General features: G+C 41.4%; 1 protein-coding gene across 4 annotated transcripts in view; it reads right to left on the bottom strand.

Moving 5' to 3' along the window:
* Positions 1-56: 56 nt before the first annotated feature.
* The window catches only part of LOC106588447 (testis-expressed protein 2), a 68511-nt gene continuing 47294 nt past the window's right edge, over positions 57-21273 (bottom strand). For all 4 annotated transcript variants that reach the window (XM_014177481.3, XM_014177461.3, XM_014177491.3 and 1 more), the window contains 5 exons: positions 13420-13546; positions 4185-4298; positions 3795-4004; positions 3292-3412; positions 57-3165 (listed from right to left, as the gene is read on the bottom strand). In XM_014177481.3, the coding sequence (XP_014032956.1) occupies positions 3004-3165; positions 3292-3412; positions 3795-4004; positions 4185-4298; positions 13420-13546 (734 nt within the window). In that variant the 3' untranslated portion in view covers positions 57-3003. The remainder of the gene's footprint in view (positions 3166-3291; positions 3413-3794; positions 4005-4184; positions 4299-13419; positions 13547-21273) is intronic.

Here is a 21273-nt window from a genome sequence, read left to right as displayed (position 1 = left end):
TTGATGCATGGCATGTGAGTGTGGCAATTTAAATAACTTCAGTATATGACAAAAAATTGGTTCATTAAAAAAATCTTTATTTCAATCAAGAGCAAATAATTACAAAGCAAGTTGATATTTTTTATAATTTGTACCACAATACCATTGCAATTCAGTCGTACAAAATCGATAACAGAAAAGAACAAGGCCTGCTAAATCAACATTTGTAAAAAATAAAAAGGCATTATTTTAAAGAACTTCCTTTAGGGAAACTTGGTCTCTCCCAACTAAGAGAGCAACTTTCAGCCAAGCAGTAGACATGGATGAGGCTCAAAAAATGTGTCCTTAAAAATCTAAATAAGCCATCTATTTGCAGAATCATCAACTCTTATTATATAAATCTGATGTGCTATTCATATCATCATTCTGTCATTGTACATTGTATTTCAGAAAAGTAGACAAAGCGTTACAAAACATTCCAATTCCAACCTGGTACTAGACCTACATTCAGGTCCATAATTATTGGCACCCTTGATAAAGATGAGCAAAAAGACCATATAAAATAAATACAAATACTGAGCTATATTGTACACTCCAAAAAAACTAGGGAATTCTATTATTTTATACTAATACAATTGCTCAGAGAAAGAGATTTTGCTTAACAAAAAAAAAAAAAAAGGGGTCAAAATTATTGGCACCCCTGTTTTCAATAGTCTTAGCAGATCCATGTTAACAAGGATCTGGAAAGATTCTGTATGAATGAACGGTCCAAGATCCCTCCCACTGTCTTCTCCAGTCTTTTTCTTTAAAGGCTCAGTGTCGTTGTCCTCACAAAGGTACGGTGCTGGAGTACTGAAAACAGGGGTGCCAATAACTTTAACACCTATCTTTTTGAGAATTGTTTTATTACTTTTTAAACTAAATCTCTTTCTCTGACCAATTGTGTTAATATACAATAACCACATTTTCAACCCAAAAAATTGCATGCAATATAGCGCAGTATTTGGATCATTTATTTAAGTATTTTTGGCTCATCTTTATCAAGGTTTCCAATAATAATATTACCAACTGAATAGTCGATAAAACGAAAATTAAACAAGAAACCAATTAGAAGGAGAAGGAAAGTGAAAATGAGATATTCCTTCATCAACGACATTCTACAACAGTGCTTTAGTGTCCTGACAAATAAATGGAATGAATGGAAACACAAATAGGAATTCATGTAAACAAATCCAATGCTAAAACTGTGCATTTAAAACCTAACTGCAAAAATGAAGAAAAAACATAACAGTAGAGTATAGAAGGTGATTCAGACTTCAATAGTGATGATTTGAGACTACAATTATGTTTGAATTAACAGTTTATTTTAATATTAATGATGGTTTTGGCAAAGGGCACACTACATCATTTAGTTTAACTCTACCAAAGTGTCATTTAGCACATCTGGCAAGGGGGCTCATTTCCAAGCATTGGCAACTGTTGATGATGGCCATTTGAAAATACATAAAAAATGTAAATAAAAAAAAATACATAACACTTCCTACATAATTTGAAAAAAATACATGAAAACCTATGTGGTGCCGAGTATGACAGGAATGGTCTCAACATGTGCCATGGGTATTGTACATGCTGGAGAGAGCATAACCCAATAGCACTGCAAATATGCAATACATGTCTGTAGATACTATTTAATTAATAGTGTTTACAAGGAACACATAAATCAAAACTTGTTTTAGTTGTGCAATACTTGGCATACCCCAATCAACATAATCCATGTGATTGGTTAGGAATAGTTTCCATTAAACAAACAATAAAAAACAGTCCAATGTCAATATATCCATACATACATTCAACAAAAGTGTTAGGCCCATTATGTACACCTTTTCAGAAATACATATCTTTACATTATATATATTTATACTATTTTCTCATTGCTCACCTCATGTCCATGTCCTTAGTTAGCAAGGAACTTGCATAGGCATTAGTGAATTAAAGACACGTGTTGCCTAGGTAATGACGACTAACCCTATAGCAGTGGCTTCCAGAGAAAATTGAGGGGAGGGGCTTCATATAGCTGCTTCCATACAGATATGGACACAGTGAACATTTGCATATAAAGAGGTGTGGTGTACAGTTAAGAGGGGAATACTGTAGGTAGAACTTTCCCCCTTACCACTGCTATAGGGTCAGACATTTTCTCATCCACAAAATGGTTAGGATTTGGGGTAATCTGATTCTAGACCTGTGGTAAAGGGGAACTTCTACCCCGAGCAGTAAGAGATGTGGGGTCACAACGCAAGTGTATATACTGTTAGTGTTCACCTCGACAAAGCATAGGGTGCATTTGATGCCTTATATCATATGGCAAATAATACATGTGACATTGTCAAAAGTATGCACTCCTGCTTTTTCACACACATGCACTCTCTTGCAGACACACCCGTACAATAACAGTATAATCTAGCGTTTGCATGTCTCATTCAACCATTTAATTTCACTTTATTCTCTCTCTTGATTTGGGTCCCCAAACAAAAGTTGTTTCCTATCTAGGACGTAAGGTGAACGGTGAATGCGAAATAACCATGTGTTCATAGGACACTGTGTAACCTTATAACGCACAACAACTCTCCACACCGCTCCACCTATACCACTAGTGTCTAACCTGCCCCTGTCAAAGGTTGTATCACTGTTACATTTGTGCCATTCTGAGAAAAATTTCCTTTTCTAAGTCTGTTCATCCTACACAGATTAAAAAACAGAGCAGAAAGTGAGTTTTTATTTTTAGTGTTTCTCCTTCCTGGTTGGTTGACTGACCTCTGTCTCGTTCTGTCAGTGAGCTTGTTAAAGGTCATCCTGTTCTGCCAGTGACAAAAAAGACCCTTGGGTATGGAGCTATTGGAATGTCAATGTGGTAACAGAAGTCTTTTTGTATGTCCTTATGCACCAATAGGCTTTATACTACTACAAGGCCCCCTGGCTCCCATTCTAATTCACACGTTTCAGGCAAATACTGTAAACAATCCTTCATATGCCGTTAGAGGCGCCCCCCTCTGTTTCGGAGGGCTCCGTTTCCCTCTGGGTCGTATCGGCTGTGGAGGTGGAGGGCGTTCCAAAAGAGCGGGGGTCCATGGCAGAGTGCATGATGGTCAGCCACAGGTCGTCCATGTTTGGCATGACAAAGATTTTCTACGTCGGAGAGAAGATGGGAGAGATTCAGAGATGTTACATTTGATGTAGCATGCTGACATACAGTTTGGACAAAGTACGGTATTACGCACACACAGGCATGCAGACACACACACACACACATACCTGAAACTCCTGGTCCAGTTTCTTCTCGATCCAGTCGGTGACGTGGGCCAGTGTGACCTCTCTCTCTCCCAGTTTGGGCCGAGCCTTCAGCTCCAGGTGGGGTGGACTCCTGAAACCATACCTGCGATTCAAAACAGAGTCAACAAACACACTAGAGAAACACCAGAGTGTAGATTTCAACTATATCAGATCATGCAGCACTGAGCCATGTTATTGTACTATGTGGGCAAGTTAATGGTAAAAGGTTACTCAGAATAATAAGGCACGCAAAATGTTAGTTTTCCAGGGATGTGATCAGTCACCAGCAGAGGGCACAAGTGCATTGCAGAACATAATTAACTAATGCACAAGTATGCCAACAAGTGTTTGATCGACACCCCTATAATATTATACTAAAGTGTATTCATTATGTATTGTGGTGGTATGAATGTGTTGGGGTGTAGCATATCCTGTTGCTGGACAGAGGTATGATGTATAACTATATGAAGCTGTTTAGAACATACCATATCCTGTCAGTGGGCGGGGGTGGGATGTTGACGGCCAGCGTGCCCCTGAGCTCCTGTACCTCCACGGTGAGCAGTAGGGGCGTGTTGGACACCTCCTCCATCTTCTTCTTGATGAACTCCGTCTCGGTGGCCTTCTGGAAGTACTTGGACTTGGCGATCTTGTCCACGAAGCGCATGATCTTACTGGGCTGGCGGCCCCCCATGTATCTAAAGGAGAGGAGAAATTTAGGGGTTGTACTTTGTCGCGCAAATCTACCTTGATTTATGTAAAAGTCTGAATTACGTGAAAGTCTGCATTAAGATCAAGTCTGGATTACATGAAAGTAGTACGGAAAGGTACTTTAAAGGTAAACAAGGTAAATAATCAGGGTAAAAGTAAATACTCACCCCTCTGCTCCAGGGACGTCATTGGTGACCTCTGAACTATCCTCTTCGTCTGAGGACCCAGCACTGGATGACTCCTCATCACTGTCAGCTAGGCAGTACGTCCGTGGTCTGTACCTGGCGCACACACACACACGATTCAGTATGGATTCATCCCCATTGTTTTCAGAGGGAAAGCTGACTCTTAGAACTACAAAGCCTGTTCATACGGTGGTTCCTCCTTTAAAAGTTGCGAGCTTTCACCTCGGGACTTAGAGGTACCCAGCGTCACGGCTTCATTGCTCCAGACCACCACAAGGGGGAGTTAGAGCCCTCATTATGCATTTGGGTCCCAAGGTTTTTATATGACTAATCATATCGAGTGGTTCCAATGACAAATTTGACGCGAGCCACCCGTCCCTGGTGACTTTCTTCAGCAAAGATGGCTGACAAAACATTCCGGTGGAAGCAAATGTAAGTAGTTATAACGAGTCAAGCAAAAAAAATTACAATTGAGAGGAATATGTTAGTTAATGTAGAGACAAACGATTGTGCATATTTTTTTGTCATAAAGTTAATTTGACGAAAATCGCTATTTAGCAGGTTTTTTCCCCCAGTCCTATCCAATACCAGCTGTATCAAACTCCATTCTTTGAATGATGCTGTGTCTGCATGTATGTATTACAATTATACACTTCAACAGTCTTTACCACTCCTGCTCCTGGCACATCAATGATTACACATTGTAACTATGCAATAGACCAGAAACATGATTTAAGTAAAGGCTGATTTGTAATTCATATATACAGAATAAAAAAAACAGTACCTCCTGCCAGCACCCCCACAAGCGTGCGGGATGAAGCATGGAAGAGAGCGAGGAACGAGATGGGAGTAACAATCCAGGCTATTTGCTCTGAGACCGACATAATAATGTAAAGAAACAAGCAGGGAGCAGGTTTCGAGGCCAGAACACTATCGACAGGGCCCAAATGTATTAATTGGGGTTGGGGCCGATTGTGGCTAAAAACACTATCAATTGGAATCTTTAACATGTGGAAAGGGGAAAAAGCATTATTAGTTTTCCACAAGCAAAGCAGGATGGGCTATTAGCTGAACAATAGACTATTCAACCTTTACTAAAGAATTGTCTAATAGCCAAGCTAGGTGTGAACCCCCCCCAACCGTCATAAAAAAGCCAGAATACGGTTTGCAACTGCACATGGGGACAAAGATTGTACTTTTTGGAGAAATGTCCTCTGGTCTGATGAAACAAAAATAGAACTGTTCGGCCATATTGACCATCGTTATGTTAAGAGGAAAAAGGGAGAGGCTTGCAAGCCGAAGAACACCATCCCAACCGTGAAGCACGGGGGTGGCAGCATCATGTTGTGCGGGTGCTTTGCTGCAGGAGGGCCTGGTGCACTTCACAAAATAGATGGCATCATGAGGAAGGAAAATTATGTGGATATATGGAAGCAACATCTCAAGACATCAGTCAGGAAGTTAAAGCTTGGTCGCAAATGGGTCTCCAAATGGACAATGACCCCAAGCATACTTCCAAAGTTTTGGCAAAATGGCTTAAGGACAACAAAGTCAAGGTATTGGAATGGCCATCACAAAGCCCTGACCTCAAACCCATAGAACATTTGTGGGCAGAACTGAAAAAGCATGTGTGAGCAAGGCCTACAGTCCTGACTCAGTTACATCAGCTCTGTCAGGAGGAACGGGCCAAAATTCACCTAGTTTATTGTGGGAAGGTTGTGGAAGGCTATCCAAAGCGTTTGACCCAAGTTAAACAATTTAAAGGCAATGCTACCAAATACTAATTTAGTGTATGTAAACTTCTGACCCACTGGGAATGTGATGAAAGAAATAAAAGCTGAAATAAATAATTCTCTCTACTATTAGTCTGACATTTAACATTCTTAAAATAAAGTGGTGATCCTAACTGACCTAAAACAGGGAATTTTTACTCGGATTAAATGTCAGGAATTGTGAAAAACTGAGTTTAAATGCATTTGGCTAAGGTGTATGTAAACTTCCGACTTCAACTGTAGGTCATGGCTCCTGAGTGGCGCAGCGGTCTAAGGCACTACATCTCGCTGCAAGAGGCTTTACTACAGTCCCTGGTTCGAATTCAGGCTGTATCACATCCGACTGTGATTGGGAGTGCCATAGGGTGGCGCGCAATTGGCCCAGCGTCATCCGGGTTTGGCCGGGGTAGGCTTTCATTGTAAATAATAATTTGTTCTTACCTGACTTGCCTAATTAAATAAAGGTTCAATTTAAAAAAACAACTGGCAGAAACTGCAGCACAATCAATAGGAGGGGAACAGTGGCTGGTGCTGAAAATATAGCTAACTTATTATTGCACACCAGCAGATGGAGAAAACCTCCACCAGTCGAGCAATTCATTTCAACAATAATCTTCATTTTAATATGACTTTACAAACAACAAAGAGGGCTTAATTGGAGTCCATTTCTTCGGAGCCTAGAGCTATATAAAATAACTTAACTGGCTGAGGTAGGCTATGAGGCTTAACAGCCTAATATAATTTTTTATTAGGCCTACTTACAATTGCAACTGGTCAAAAATGTAGCATCCTACATAAAACAATCATTTAAAGAAAACAAATCTGCACGTTCGAACTAAAACAACGTAACTAATAAAAGTGCACATTTGTAAATCCTAAACTCTAAAAATAATTGGAAAGGTAGATACAAATTGTGGGTGACAATTGTGGTTACAATAAAGAATGTAGCCCATCAATCAAATGTTTCCTATTAGCAGGACAATATACTTTTTATAGCCCGGCTACTGTTGTGAAAATCCCTCAACTTGCAATGTCTACTCTAAAGTGTTACATTTCTAACTCAAAACAGCATTTCTTCATCAACATCTTTATGCTTTTGTTAATCTTCTTAATCTTCTTCCTTTTTTTCTGTAGCAATTTTGAGCAAATTGCTCATGGGCCACGGTTGATTTGTCTGTGAAGATGACATTATTGAATGTCTCGCCAGCTTTGATCCATGCCTGGTCATGCAGGACGCAAAGTTCTTTGTTTGTCAGACGAATCATTGGAATCATTGACTCACTCAGGCATTGAAAAGAGCGAGGAAAGAGATTGAGACACAATCCATGCAGGGCACACCTGTGAGCTCTGGAACGCCACCTCCGACAGGCAGAGTCAACATACGGTTCGTCAGGTTTTCGGTTCACACTGACACTTCCATTCCGCTTCTGACAACAGAACTTGACCAACTGCTCACCAGGCACAGCAAGGGCCGCCCGGACTGTTATGCTATTCCAAGGATGTGTAACTGAAGAGAGAGATCACGAGTGGGCACAGAATATCTAGCCTTCCCGCTATGGACGTCTATTTCAGCACCGCTTCGCGCCGCTCTGAGACAAGCATGGAGAAACGAAAATGTTCAAATATTCCATGATATTCTTAAGATATGTGTTGACTGAATATAAGCAAGGTTTCTCCAGAAATAAATAATTCTAAATAACAAACTGCCTTTATTTACAAATTAGTGAGAATGTCTCACCCCATGTTCAAAGATTGCCTTTTTCCTCGCTCACTCTAGGTTACATGAAAACTAAATCTCCAAAATATCGTTACTTTTTAAACAAAGCGATTATTATTATTAATTCATTTAGAATTATATAAAAGCCCCTTAGATATTCTCACAGATCCTAACTGAAAATGCCCCTTAGATAGTAATACAGTGTCCTCCAATCCTCTATATGTAATTATTGGCGGAGTCACATCATTGAAAAAAATATTTGTAGATATATTGTTAAAAATGGTGTAGGTCTTATTTATTTAAAGAGCATATTGAAGTTAGAAGCAAAAGCCTACAACTATTTTAGCACCATTTTGCACTGCTCTGAGACAAGCATGGGGACTCTGAGATAAGCCTACTTCCTCCCCGCCGGGGATTTGAACCCTGGTCTCTCGTCTGCACGACACAGGGAGTCTTTAGCTAAATAGCCCAGTACTGTACTGCCGACCGTCACGTTGTACAGTTCCATTCAAACAGAAATCTAGAGGGTTTTTCATTTTTCATGGAATAGAAACACCATAATATTAATTTAATTAATTAAGTACCAGTCAAAAGTTAGGACACACCTACTCATTCAAGGATTTTTCTTTATTTTTACTATTTTCTACATTGTAGAATAATAGTGAAGACATCACAACTGTAGCAGGTGTAGCCCATCATTACTTTTTAAACAAAGCGATTATTAATTAATTTAGAATTATATAAAAGCCCCTTAGATATTCTCAGATATTCTCACAGATCCTAACTGAAAATGCCCCTTAGATATTAATTTAGAGTCCTCCAATAAATGTAATTATTGGCGGAGAGTCACATCATTGAATTATAATTTTTTCTTCAATATACTGTAGGCCTACCATAGGCGAAATGAGTCTCACTAGTGTTGAGTAATGTGTTGTTAAAAATGGTGTTGGTCTTATTTATTTAAAGAGCATATAAAAAGTTAGAAGCAAAAGCATACAACCATTTTAGCACCGTTTTGCACTGCTCTGAGGCAAGCATGGGGACTGGTCTTGATAAATCAATGAGATTTTTATTTTCATTTAATCTCCATTTGGGTATTGGTTAGACAAGAATTAGAAAATTAGGGTGCAGAAATGTTATACTCTTAGTGTAACCTTTATTTAACTAGGCAAAGACGGCCTACTCCTTCCTCGTGCCCTGCAGTGATTCTTTAGCTAAATAGCCCAGTACTGTACTGCCGACCATCACATTGTACAGTGCCATATTTTCCGTTCCAGCAAGTACCAGTCAAAAGTCTGGACACACCTACTCATTCCAGGATTTTTCTATATTTTCTACATTGTAAAATAATAGTGAAGACATCACAATTATGAAATAACACATATGCAATCAGTTAAGAAGAAATACTTATTTACAAGGACAGCCTACTCCTTCCTCCCCAACCGGGATTTGAACCCCGGTCTCCCGCGTGCCCCGCATTCTGTAGTATAGAAATGGCCGGCTCTCCCTTATGTAAGGAATTAAACACTTTCCCATGTTTACTACAGTATGTATTGTAGACCGCACAGTAACCTAATAAACATTAACACATTTCGTTAATAAAATGATTAAAAAAACACTTTCAAAATGCAGATGTTGATTTAGTTAAGGATCCATAACAAATTACTATGGGAATAAATATCACTGATTTACAGAAATATTGGAACAAAGTTGTCTATTTAGAATCCTCCAATCCTGTAGCCTACTCCTGACCGTCACGTTGAACAGCGCCATATTTTCCATTCCATCCTAACGTAAACCCTGAGGGTTTCGTTTTTCCCTGAATAGAAACACCATAATATTATTCAAATTAATTAAGCCAAATTTCTTAAAATCAATCCCATATATTATGTTATTACAAAAAAAGGTTTTAAATTCTCTGGTAATGCCAATACGGAATACTATCAAATGCTTCTCAAAGATTCCCTCTGGTGGTCAAACGATTGAGCAGTGTTTTCCACAAGTACATAGAGTAGCCAGAAATGTAGTGTGTAGTTTCAAGTTTCAACAAATGCCCACTCATGATATCATTTTGCCAGGTAAGCATAGGGTAATTTGTAGTTAACATTTAACTGTGCAGGTTGGGAAAGTTTTTCCATCTACCAGAAGACTGTTTCTTTAGCATAATCGCTAATGATTTACACAAAGTGGTAGACCCCTGCACCACACACAGAGACGGGCATTTTCGTTGCCAGTTTAGAAAGTTGCATTGATGCATTCTGTTCATGTCTTATGATAAACTTGGTCAAATTAATTCAATTTCAATAAATTTCGTTTTTTTTTTTTACATTGTTGAATTCCATTTTCATGCCTGCATTTCACGAGGGCCCTAATTATCATATTTGGACCAGAATGAGGCTACCTATTGTTCCTGCAATGATGATTCACCATCTTCATCGAGTGTTTTCATAATTTATCTGCATACAAGAGCCAAAATGCCTAGGCCTACCAGTAGCCTATGAAAATTAGGGAGCCAAATGAACGACTCTCTCACCGATGCAATTCGGTAGACTACACTGACTGACGAGTCACTCACTTTAGCGTCACTGTCTGGCAAGCCCCGACATCTTATGAAAGGAAACCTAGGAAATCCTTTGGTTAACTTGTCCCGATGCGATACCATGGACATATAACCACAATGCATAATTTATGAATGGCAAAGGGATATAGGAGAAAGACTTTATTCAGTCAGATCGACACCTATGATAAGCTAGTAAACACTTGCTGTTCTGTTATCAATCAATGCACAGTAAATAGTGTACAATGCGCCACAACTCCGCGTGGCTGTCTATGTGAAAACACCCAAAATAAAATAAATGGTGTCATAAATTAAAATGGGCTAAGTCGTGGATTTCGACTCATCGTTACCACTTACAGTTGAAGTCGTAAGTTTACATACACCTTAGCCAAATGCATTTAAACTCAGTTTTTCACAATTCCTGACATTTAATCCTAGTCAAAATTCCTTGTCTTATGTCAGTTAGGATCACCACTTTATTTTAAGAATGTGGAATGTCAGAATAATAGAAGAGAGAATGATTTATTTCAGCTTTTATTTCTTTCATCACATTCCCAGTGGGTCAGAAGTTTACATACACTAAATTATATTTGGTAGCATTGCCTTTAAAAATTGTTTAACTTGGGTCAAACGTTTTGTGTAGCCTTCCACAAACTTCCCACAATTAATTGGGTGAATTTTGGCCCATTCCTCCTGACAGAGCTGGTATAACTGAGTCAGGTTTGTAGGTCTCCTTGCTCGCACACGCTTTTTCAGTTCTGCCCACAAATTTTCTATAGGATTGAGGTCAGGGCTTTGTGATAGCCACTCCAATACCTTGACTTTGTTGTCCTTAAGCCATTTTGCCAAAACTTTGGAAGTATGCTTGGGGTCATTGTCTATTTGGAAGACCCATTTGTAACCAAGCTTTAACTTCGTGACTGATGTCTTCAGATGCTGCTTCCATATATCCACATAATTTTCCTTCCTCATGGTGCCATCTATTTTGTGAAGTGCACAAGTCCCTCCTACAGCAAAGCACTCCCACAACATGATGCTGCCACCCCCGTGCTTCACGGTTGGGATGGTGATCTTCGGCTTGCAAGCCTCCCCCTTTTTCCTCCAAACATAATGATGGCCATTATGGTCAAACAGTTCTATTTTTGTTTCATCAGACCAGAGGACATTTCTCCAAAAAGTACGATCTTTGTCCCCATGTGCAGTTGCAAACCGTAGATTGGCTTTTTTATGGTGGTTTTGGAGCAGTGGCTTCTTCCTTGCTGAGCGGCCTTTCAGGTTATGTCGATATAGGATTTGTTTTACAGTGGATATAGATACGTTTGTACCCGTTTCCTCCATCATCTTCACAAGATCCTTTGCTGTTGTTCTGGGATTGATTTGCACTTTTCGCACCAAAGTACGTTCATCTCTAGGAGACAAAACGTGTCTCCTTCCTGAGCGGTATGACAGCTGCGTGGTCCCATGGTGTTTATACTTGCGTTCTATTGTTTGTACAGATGAACGTGGTAATGTTTGGAAATGGCTCCCAAAGAACTAGACTTGTGGAGGTCTACAATTGTTTTTTCTGAGGTCTTGGCTGATTTATTTTTATTTTCCCATAATGTCAAGCAAAATTGCACTAAGTTTGAAGATAAACCTTGAAATACATCCACAGGTACACCTCCAATTGACTCAAATGATGTCATTTAGCCTATCAGAAGCTTCTAAAGCCATGATGACATTTTCTGGAATTTTCCAAGCTGTTTAAAAGCACAGTCAACTTAGTGTATGTAAACTTCTGACCCACTGGAATTGTGATACAGTGAATTATAAGTGAAATAATCTGTCTGTAAACAATTGTTGGAAGAATTACTTGTGTCATGCACAAAGTAGATGTCCTAACCAACTTTCCAAAACTATAGTTTGTTAACAATAAATTTGTGGAGTGGTTGAAAGACGAGTTTTAATGACTCCAACCTAAGTGTATGTAAACTTCTGACTTCAACTGTATATTACATAGGATATGCACATTCACGAGCATCACGCTCTCTACCTACTCCGTGTAAAGAAATTTGACTGCAACCAGAGATCTGTATATAATGACGAGATGCTCGTGTCTCCGCCCTAACAATGGGAGTCGACAGGCGAGAAGCGTAGGTCCAAAATAATCCCATAGAAACGCATTGGTATTATTTTGGAAAGATTTTGGTGAGAGTGAAACCTCTCGCTTCGCATGTTCCTCTCTGCTGCGTTTCCCTGTCATCGCTCGCTTCGTGACTGACAGGCGCCTATCCTATCAATAGCTCTTTAGAAGATGCATATCGTTCATTCGAGTGCGACAGGGCTCGACAGACTAGCGAATTTCAACTTTTAAATGAAAAGTAACGTAGTTAATATGAAGTGGAAAATGTAGCAAGCTGAAAATGAGTCTGTAATCGGCTGATTAGCAGACAGCTTCAGCCGGTGCTAATGGAAAACACTGATTGAGTATGGACTGATGCATCCTCTTGAGATCCCCTTTGTTTTAGAATTCACATGAGGACACACAGATTCTGAACACCGACAAAATGAACCCATTCACAATGTCAGTTAGATGGGATGGAAGCTATATGTAATGAAATGACCACAAAAACAGATTGAAATGGAACGAAAATGGAAATGACAAGGCCCCAGAGAAACTCTGCACTCACCAGGTGAAGAGAATATCCATGTAAGGGTGCGTCCAGGAACGGAAGGATGGAAGGACAGAGAAAAGGGTGGTGTACAGAAGACGAGTTAAAAGAGAACTGTAGCTAAGCTCTGACCCCGTGGAAAGCTAATTCTGTCATTATCATGTGTTCAGAGGAGGAAAACATTGTGAACCTTTAACAGTTGTTTCAAGAAAACCAAAACGTCAGTGCAAATTTGTCGACAAAGCAGCTTTGAATAAGGTTAATATCCGACTGGATAGTGAAGAGAATGTCTCATACTTCCCATACACTGAGTAGGCTACACAAACGTTTACTGTGGAAAAACAAGGTTATTCCACCCTTTGCAACCACCCTTGAGAGCAATTATGTTCATTAAATGTTTCATAGTTAAAATACTGTTAACCCTACACCGTAAACCTATAATGAACGTTTATAATCATTATTAGAGTAGGTCACACACCAGTCAGTGTTGTGTTTAGTGAGGACCGTTCCTTTCCCTTACCCATCTTTGCTGACGTCTCTGATGCGCATACAATCGCCGTCCTTCCCCAGTCTGATCAGGTTCATCTTGGTCTCCAGGGTCATCAGGAAGGAGCCGCTGTACGAAATCTCCAAGTCAAACCACAGACCTGGGGGAGAGAGACAGACAGATGTAGGTCAGTGTGAGTATGTGTGTGGGGCGGGGGACGACAAGTTTGTGTGTCCATGTGTGTAGTCGCAGTTACACATCTCAGTGTGTGTTTAGAAGAATCACAATGGAGTGGAAGAACGCACATCAGATGATCATTTTGACAAACCAAACTACTTCAACCAGCTTTGATCAGTAACCTACCACCATTGACTGTAGTATGAAAAATATCAGTGCTGAAAAGCAGCGCTTCAGGTAAAGTAATTGGAAACTACACTAAGTGATGAACTTCCCAGATCTGCAGAGCCTAAAAGTTGAGTAGATCTGGCTTAAGGTTCTCAGTCTGTGGCGAATGCTCCAGGACACTAGCCTTCAGTCTGACATTCACTTCTGTCTGTCTGTCTGTCTGACATTCACTTCTGTCTGTCTGTCTGTCTGTCTGACATTCACTTCTGTCTGTCTGTCTGTCTGTCTGACATTCACTTCTGTCTGTCTGTCTGTCTGTCTGACATTCACTTCTGTCTGTCTGTCTGTCTGTACATGTCTGTACTGTCTGTCTGTCTGTCTGTCTGACATTCACTTCTGTCTGTCTGTCTGTCTGACATTCACTTCTGTCTGACATTCACTGTCTGTCTGACATTCACTTCTGTCTGTCTGTCTGTCTGACATGTCAGTCTGTCTGTCTGTCTGTCTGTCTGTCTGTCTGTCTGTCTGTCTGTCTGTCTGTCTGTCTGTCTGTCTGTCTGTCTGTCTGTCTGTCTGTCTGTCTCTGTCTGTCTGTCTGTCTGTCTGTCTGTCTGTCTGTCTGTCTCCCTCCCTCGCCCAGTCTTCCTCGCTCCCCTGCCTCTTCCCCTCCCACTAGCATCTCGGACCCCCATGTTCATCCCTCTCTCAAATCTCCCTCCATCTTTCTCTCATTGCCTGACAGTGGAAGAGAACCGAAGTGAGGGATACAAAAAGAGAGAAAGAGAGAAAGAGGGAGAGATCACAGGACCCTTTGAACAGAGGGGAAACAGTTGGACACCGTGCGATACCCCTCATAGGGCTCGTTTGATGTCAGCGGGGTGCTGCTCGCTGTATAAACATGGTTCTCTTCTGAAAGCCCCAGCCCTGCTAATCTGGGTTAGAGAAATCTCCTATCAAGGCCCCGGCCCAAAGCCCCCCTCGCATGGGTCAAGCCTGGGTTCTCCGACAGGGGGCCCATCACACACAATATTACACAGCAGCACAGTACGTCAATACACACTAGCACATACACGGTAACACACACATCATGGAACTGTACTTTGGGAGAGTGCTACTTTACACCACTAGGGGGCACTCATGGGTTGATAGATGATGCAGGCGTGTGTGTGTGTGTGTGTGTGTGTGTGTGTGTGTGTGTGTGTGTGTGTGTGTGTGTGTGTGTGTGCGTGCGCGTGCGAGTGAGAGAGAGAGAGAGAGCAAGACAGAGAGTGAGAGAGAACACACACTTTCTCTTGGCAACACAGTAAGACTTCCCACTAACACACCACTTGTACCTCTCCTACAGCAGGAATGATGGGAATTCTATCCCTCTTAATCAGATAGTCAATCAATAGATGAAACACAGACACATACAATTAATTCGGAAAGTATTCAGACTCCTTCACTTTTTCCACATTGTTACGTTACAGCCTTACTCTAAAATTGATTAAATTCAATTTCTTTCCTCATCAATCTACACTCAATAACCCATAAAGACAAAGTGAAAATAGAAATACCTTACTTACATAAGAATTCAGACCCTTTGCTATGAGACTGGAAATTGAGAACAGGTGCATCCTGTTTCTATTGATTATCCTTGAGATGTGAGGGATAGGTGAAACTTTGCCCTAGTCAGGATCGAGGGAAAGATGAACAGAGCAAAGTACAGAGAGATCCTTGATGAAAAACCTGCTCCAGAGCGCTCAGGACCTTCAGGACATATACGTCTCATGTCTGAGCCGTTGAATTGCGACTCCCCTTTATCTCTATACTGATATTTAGCTTGTTTGATTACCTTGCAGAGTGAATAACTACACTGTTTATATTCTGCCATATTACCAGTCACCTTGCCATGGTTAAATGCGGTGGTTCGCACTTCCAGTTTCACGCAAATGTTACCATCTATCCACGGTTTCTGGTTAGGGTAGGACCTCAGACTAGGTGAAAGGTTCACTTTCTAACAGACGGAAGCCACAGTAAAAAAGGAACATGACAGCCCGCTTGGAGTTCGCCAAAAGGCACCTAAAGGACTCTCAGATCATGAGAAACGAGATTCTCTGGTCTGATGAAACCAAGATTAAACTCTTTGGCCTGAATTTAAAGCCTCAAGGCTGGAGGAAACCAGACACCATTCATCAAATGGCCAATACCATCCCTACGGTGAAGCATGGTGGTGCCAGCATCACGCTGTGGGGATGTTTTTCCCCATCGGCAGGGACTGGGAGACTAGTCAGGATCGAGGGAAAGATGAACAGAGCAAAGTACAGAGAGATCTTTGGTGAAAACCTGCTCAGGACCTCAGACTGGGGCGAAGGTTCACCTAACAGGACAACGACCCTAAGCACACAGTCAAGATAACGCAGGAGTGGCTTCGGGACAAGTCTCGGAATGTCCTTGAGTGACACAGCCAGAGCCCGGACTTGAACCAGATCGAACATCTCTGGAGAGACCTGAAAATAGCTGTACAGTGATACTCCCCATCCAACCTGACAAAGCTTGAGAGGATCTGCATAGAAGAATGGGAGAAATACCCAAGAACACTTGAGGCTGTAATCACTGCAAAAGGTGCTTCAACAAAGTACTGAGTAAAGGGTCAGAATACTTATGTAAATGTGATATTTCTTGTTTTCATTTATAAAAACAAAAAAACAAAATATTACATTTACACAAGTCCTCAACTGGCAGCTTCATTAAATAGTACCCACAAAACACCAGTCTCAACGTCAACAGTGAAGAGGTGACTCTGGGATGCTGGCCTGAGTGATGCCAAACTTTTGAACGGTAGTGTATACACACACACACACTTCAAAAAAACATATTTTTCTTTGTCATTATGGGGTAGTGTGTGTAGATTGATGAGGGGGAAAAAAACAATTTAATCAATTTTAAAATAAGGCTGTAACGTACATTTTTGGGGGGGGAAAGTTAAGGGGTCTGAATACTTTCCGAATGCACTGTACATAGTATACACACACTGGACAATTTGAGACTCATATTTCCCTCCAAACAGCGAAGCTCTGTACGAGTCTGTAATTGAATAACATACATTCTCTATATCACATGGTCTTCTTTATCATGGCGTGTCACAGAACACTGAGTACAGAAAGACCACTGAAGGTGTCCTGTATGGCACTACACTGCTTTGAAATGAGAGATGTTAGGCCTACTTACACTTAGAAGAAACTTGATAGAAGAAACTTGATAGCTAGACAGACAAAGTTTCGGTACAAATGTAATTAGCATTGAGTATAATATTCATTTTCAATTCGTATTGTAAAAGTAATTTATCTGGGATTATGCTTGAGAGAGATGAAAATCATAAAGAGAGTAGCATTTGAGTTGAAAGCTCATAAACCAGCAAGCCATCAATGTGCCGGGCTGACCTTTAGCCTCACTGTTCATGTTGCTTTCACAGAAACATAGCAGGTTGAGAAAACGAGGAACTATGCATGACAACCAACTATAGACACCATACGCCTACACTCCCAGAGGGAAGGGTTGGAGAAGCTGTGCTTCTTTCTCAACACCGTCCTCTCCAATCCTGAACGCTAGCTGTGCTAAGTGACCACAAGGCAGCCCTGTGACACCAGAGGCACGCAGACGCAAACCCCATCCAATCAGACCTACTCCGTCCACATCCCCATGGTGTGAAAGAGAGAGAGAGAGCCCGGGGACTTGTGGCCCTTGCCTAACCCTGTGTGGCCCTGGCGAGCCCTGGTGATAATAAGGCTGTGTCCGACAGCGTTAGGGAAGGCAGGGCTGATAGCGTGGGGAGAGGAGCCCCAAATCGCTAGCTGCGAGAGCAGTATAGAAAGGCCAACTCTGGCTTAATTGGGGTGAGCTGGCCTGGTGACGAGTCAGACGAGCGGAGCACTCCCATGCATACAGGCTCAGAGGAAGGAAGGATACCAACGTGAAAACACGCAGGAAAGTACACACTCTGGCACAAAAGCGTGTGCACGCACACGCACACAGAGAGAGAGACAGACATTGGTCCTTAGGTCCACCCTCTATTCCACTGCCAGGGAGTTGTATTGCTCGTGGTTGCCCAGCAGTTCCAGTAAAGGCAGAAGGCAGAGACCTTGAGCTGCCTGGAGGACAGGCAGGGTGCACACTACAAACTGGGCCTCTAACTCCCTGGATTATATACATGTTTCTTTAGAATGTAAACTAAAGGAATATTTTCCTTAAGAAACATTATAGTTGCATACACTTATTCCAATGCAAGTTATTCAAACGTTGGTGGATTCTAGCAATTATTTGTCTGTTAACCTGCACATTGCCAATTCAGCTGTGTGTTAGACTCAGTCTAGAACAGTGGTATTCAGTGGTCAGGCTTGGGGGGGGGGGGATTGGCACTGCAGTGGGGTTGCCAAAATAAAAACAATATTGAAACATGTTTGAGAGACGAAAACGTAATGAATTAAAGGTTATTTGTTGATATAAAATGTTTTCCAGCTATATTCGACAGCAAATTCTACTGTTAGTGAGAGTTAAACATTGACCTAATCCCTACTTACTTGGGGGCCTATTTTGAAACGGTTAACCAAGTTGCAGCATATGATCATTACTAAGTAACATCTGGTTGCGAGATAGTGGGACTCTGTAACCTAGTTGGATCGAACCACCATATTATTGACAACATCTTACATTGCAAAACATTACATTGCATAACCTCAGGCAATAAAATAATCTTTTCCCAGAAAGCTGATTACTCCTTAAACCCATAACAACTCACATAAAAACACAATTAACAACCCAGAAAAAATGGGTTGTGTTCATTCTTATTGGAAAAGTACAAGTAGCCCCTCCTCATTTCACTCAATGCTTTACTGTTTGGTGACTAATGAACATAACCCAGTCCTCCTGAGTGTAGTGGAAGTGCATTCCTCTAACTCTGATCCAACAGAATCTGTTCCCCTCTTAGCCTGTGGTGGAATCCATTTCCTCTGTCATTAAGTCACATCGGAGCGCGGGGCGAAAGAAATGACAAAACAGTGGTGGCAGTGACTCACAGAGGAACAGCAGGGAGACACCGAGAGACCTAGACAGAGTGTTTGGCAAAAAGAGGAAGAAACAGAATGAGGGGAACAGAGAGAGGGAACAGAGAAACTGGGAGAATTAAAGATGGGTACTGTAGAAAGACAGAGAGATGGGTAGAAAGAGAGAAAAGCGACAATCCGAATGCCAGACACAGAAACACACATGATTTCACTAGTGTTCATCTCTTCCTGTCTGTAACTCAGGCCCATGGGAGAAGCAGATTCAAGACTGGGCCCTAGCCAATTAGAGGCTATAGGAGGGCCATGCCCCAATGGAGTGGGGCATTCAGTGGGCCAGTCATCTTTGGCCATTACTAGAATGTAAAGTACCTAATCTACATATCATATGATGCCATCTCTCCTAATATTTACACACTAATAAGATGCAGGAAAATCTATACTGTGGGGCGTAAGGGTGTATGTTCCCAGAAATGACATGTGATGTGTACGCACCCAATAATGATAACCTACTGCGCAAATACAGAAGGTAAGGTGCTGGATGGTTAGACGTTACGAGAGATACACTGCTTCTGCTAGAAAGCAACCAACCGACAGTCACTCTACCAAAGTGAAGGCATTTACTAGTAGTAATATTCATATTATGTACTGTCCAAACCTACGCTCAACTGTGATATACAAACTGCAGCGTGTCTGTACTGAGAAGCTGGTTGTGCAGCTAACAGCCAAGTCTATGACCCCTCTAGTGTACCTCAGCCTTTATTTACTCAGGTCTAACAGATAACCATGTGAGCCACTCAACAGCTCAGGACTTGATTACATTATACTTAGCAAGGCATTTGCCCACAACACACATTCCATCACACTAGCAAAACAGGCTAAACAAGAGCTTCACTAACATACTATGTTATTCATCGATAACGTTGTCTATGAGTGATAACTGAGTGAGTAAAACGCCTATCAGGATTGGGTTGACTCCTGTGGAACATAATGATCTAATTCTTCTTATTAGATCTATTCCTTGATAATGTTGTCATTTTGTGATATTGACTTGAGCCATTGCCCCTACTGGGATTGCACATTCTCCCTCTGTTGATGAACGCAACGTTAGAATTCCTATTCTTAGATAATGCTTCCATTCTATATTGTAAGACTAATTCATCACCGACACGGACCAGTCTGGCGTCTTGTTCAATTAATCATCTATTCCCATTACTTATCGATCATATGATGGTCTAGTTTGTGTGTGTGTGTGTGTGTGTGTGTGTGTGTGTGTGTGTGTGTGTGTGTGTGTGTGTGTGTGTGTGTGTGTAGCCCCAACCCTTTCCAAACGTTTATCCTCTTTCGCCATCATAGCTTTTTCTAATGCTGAATGAATGACCAGCCTATAGCATGTCGTTGTGATCATTGCTGTTAGCATGACTGGCTAAGTGGCTATGTAAAAAGACACGTCTTTTGTTCTTGTTGCTGCAGTTGTTAGCGTTAGCGTTGTGGCCCTCACCATTGTCACGGTTGTTGTTTGTGTTGTCATCTCTGCCGTCACTGTGGTCTCTTGGTTGTTGTTAGCTAGCATGACATTGTTTCTGTCAGTGGTGTTATTGTTGGCACTTAGCATTGTTAGCATTGCTATATCTGCCGTCACTGTGGTCTCTTGGTTGTTGTTAGCTAGCATGACATTGTTTCTGTCAGTGGTGTTATTGTTGGCACTTAGCATTGTTAGCATTGCTATATCTGCCGTCACTGTGGTCTCTTGGTTGTTGTTAGCTAGCATGACATTGTTTCTGTCAGTGGTGTTATTGTTGGCACTTAGCATTGTTAGCATTGCTATATCTGCCGTCACTGTGGTCTCTTGGTTGTTGTTCGCTCTGTCAGCTAGCATTACATCGTGTCTGTCAGTGGTGGTGTTGTCCCCTGGTCCAGGGTTTATGACAGAGGCAGGTGAACTCAACACAGAGCCATAATATTACAATCTTATTAGGCAGAGAAATGGAGGGGTGGGGAGTAGTGACAAAACACACCGACTCTTCCGTACTAGGACAGAGCCGAGTGTGGAGTGTGTGTGAAACAGTAGCGTGACATGTGCGAGTAAACCAGAGGATGTAAATCAACATACGTGTGTGTGTGTGCCATACGTGTGTGTGTGTGTGTGTGTGTGTGTGTGTGTGTGTGGGGGTCGCGCCTGCGAGAGTGTGCGTGTGTGAGACAGACTGTGTGTAGACCTGTGTAGCACTTTAACTCATATCACATGAGACCACACTGCAGATAAGAAAACTTGAATTCCTGTACTGATATGACTCCAACCAAAATGTTAACATATTAGACATAGTCATACAAAACACCCCCACAATACTGCCCTTATGCTTATAGAGAGCCATGCTAGACTGAATCTATGGTTCATGCCTTCTCGTAAGGGGCCATCCTCAATGAAAGAGTGATTCTAATAAACAGATTGCACAGCACAGCTCTACATGATGCCTCTGCCACGACAGCACCACGGAGCGGA

The sequence above is a fragment of the Salmo salar genome, chromosome 02 (assembly GCF_965601325.2).
Source record: "Salmo salar chromosome 02, fSalSal1, whole genome shotgun sequence".
Classification (NCBI taxonomy): Eukaryota; Metazoa; Chordata; class Actinopteri; order Salmoniformes; family Salmonidae; genus Salmo; species Salmo salar.
The sequence above is the reverse complement of the archived record's forward strand: the minus strand, read 5'-3'. Positions and strand labels throughout refer to the sequence as shown.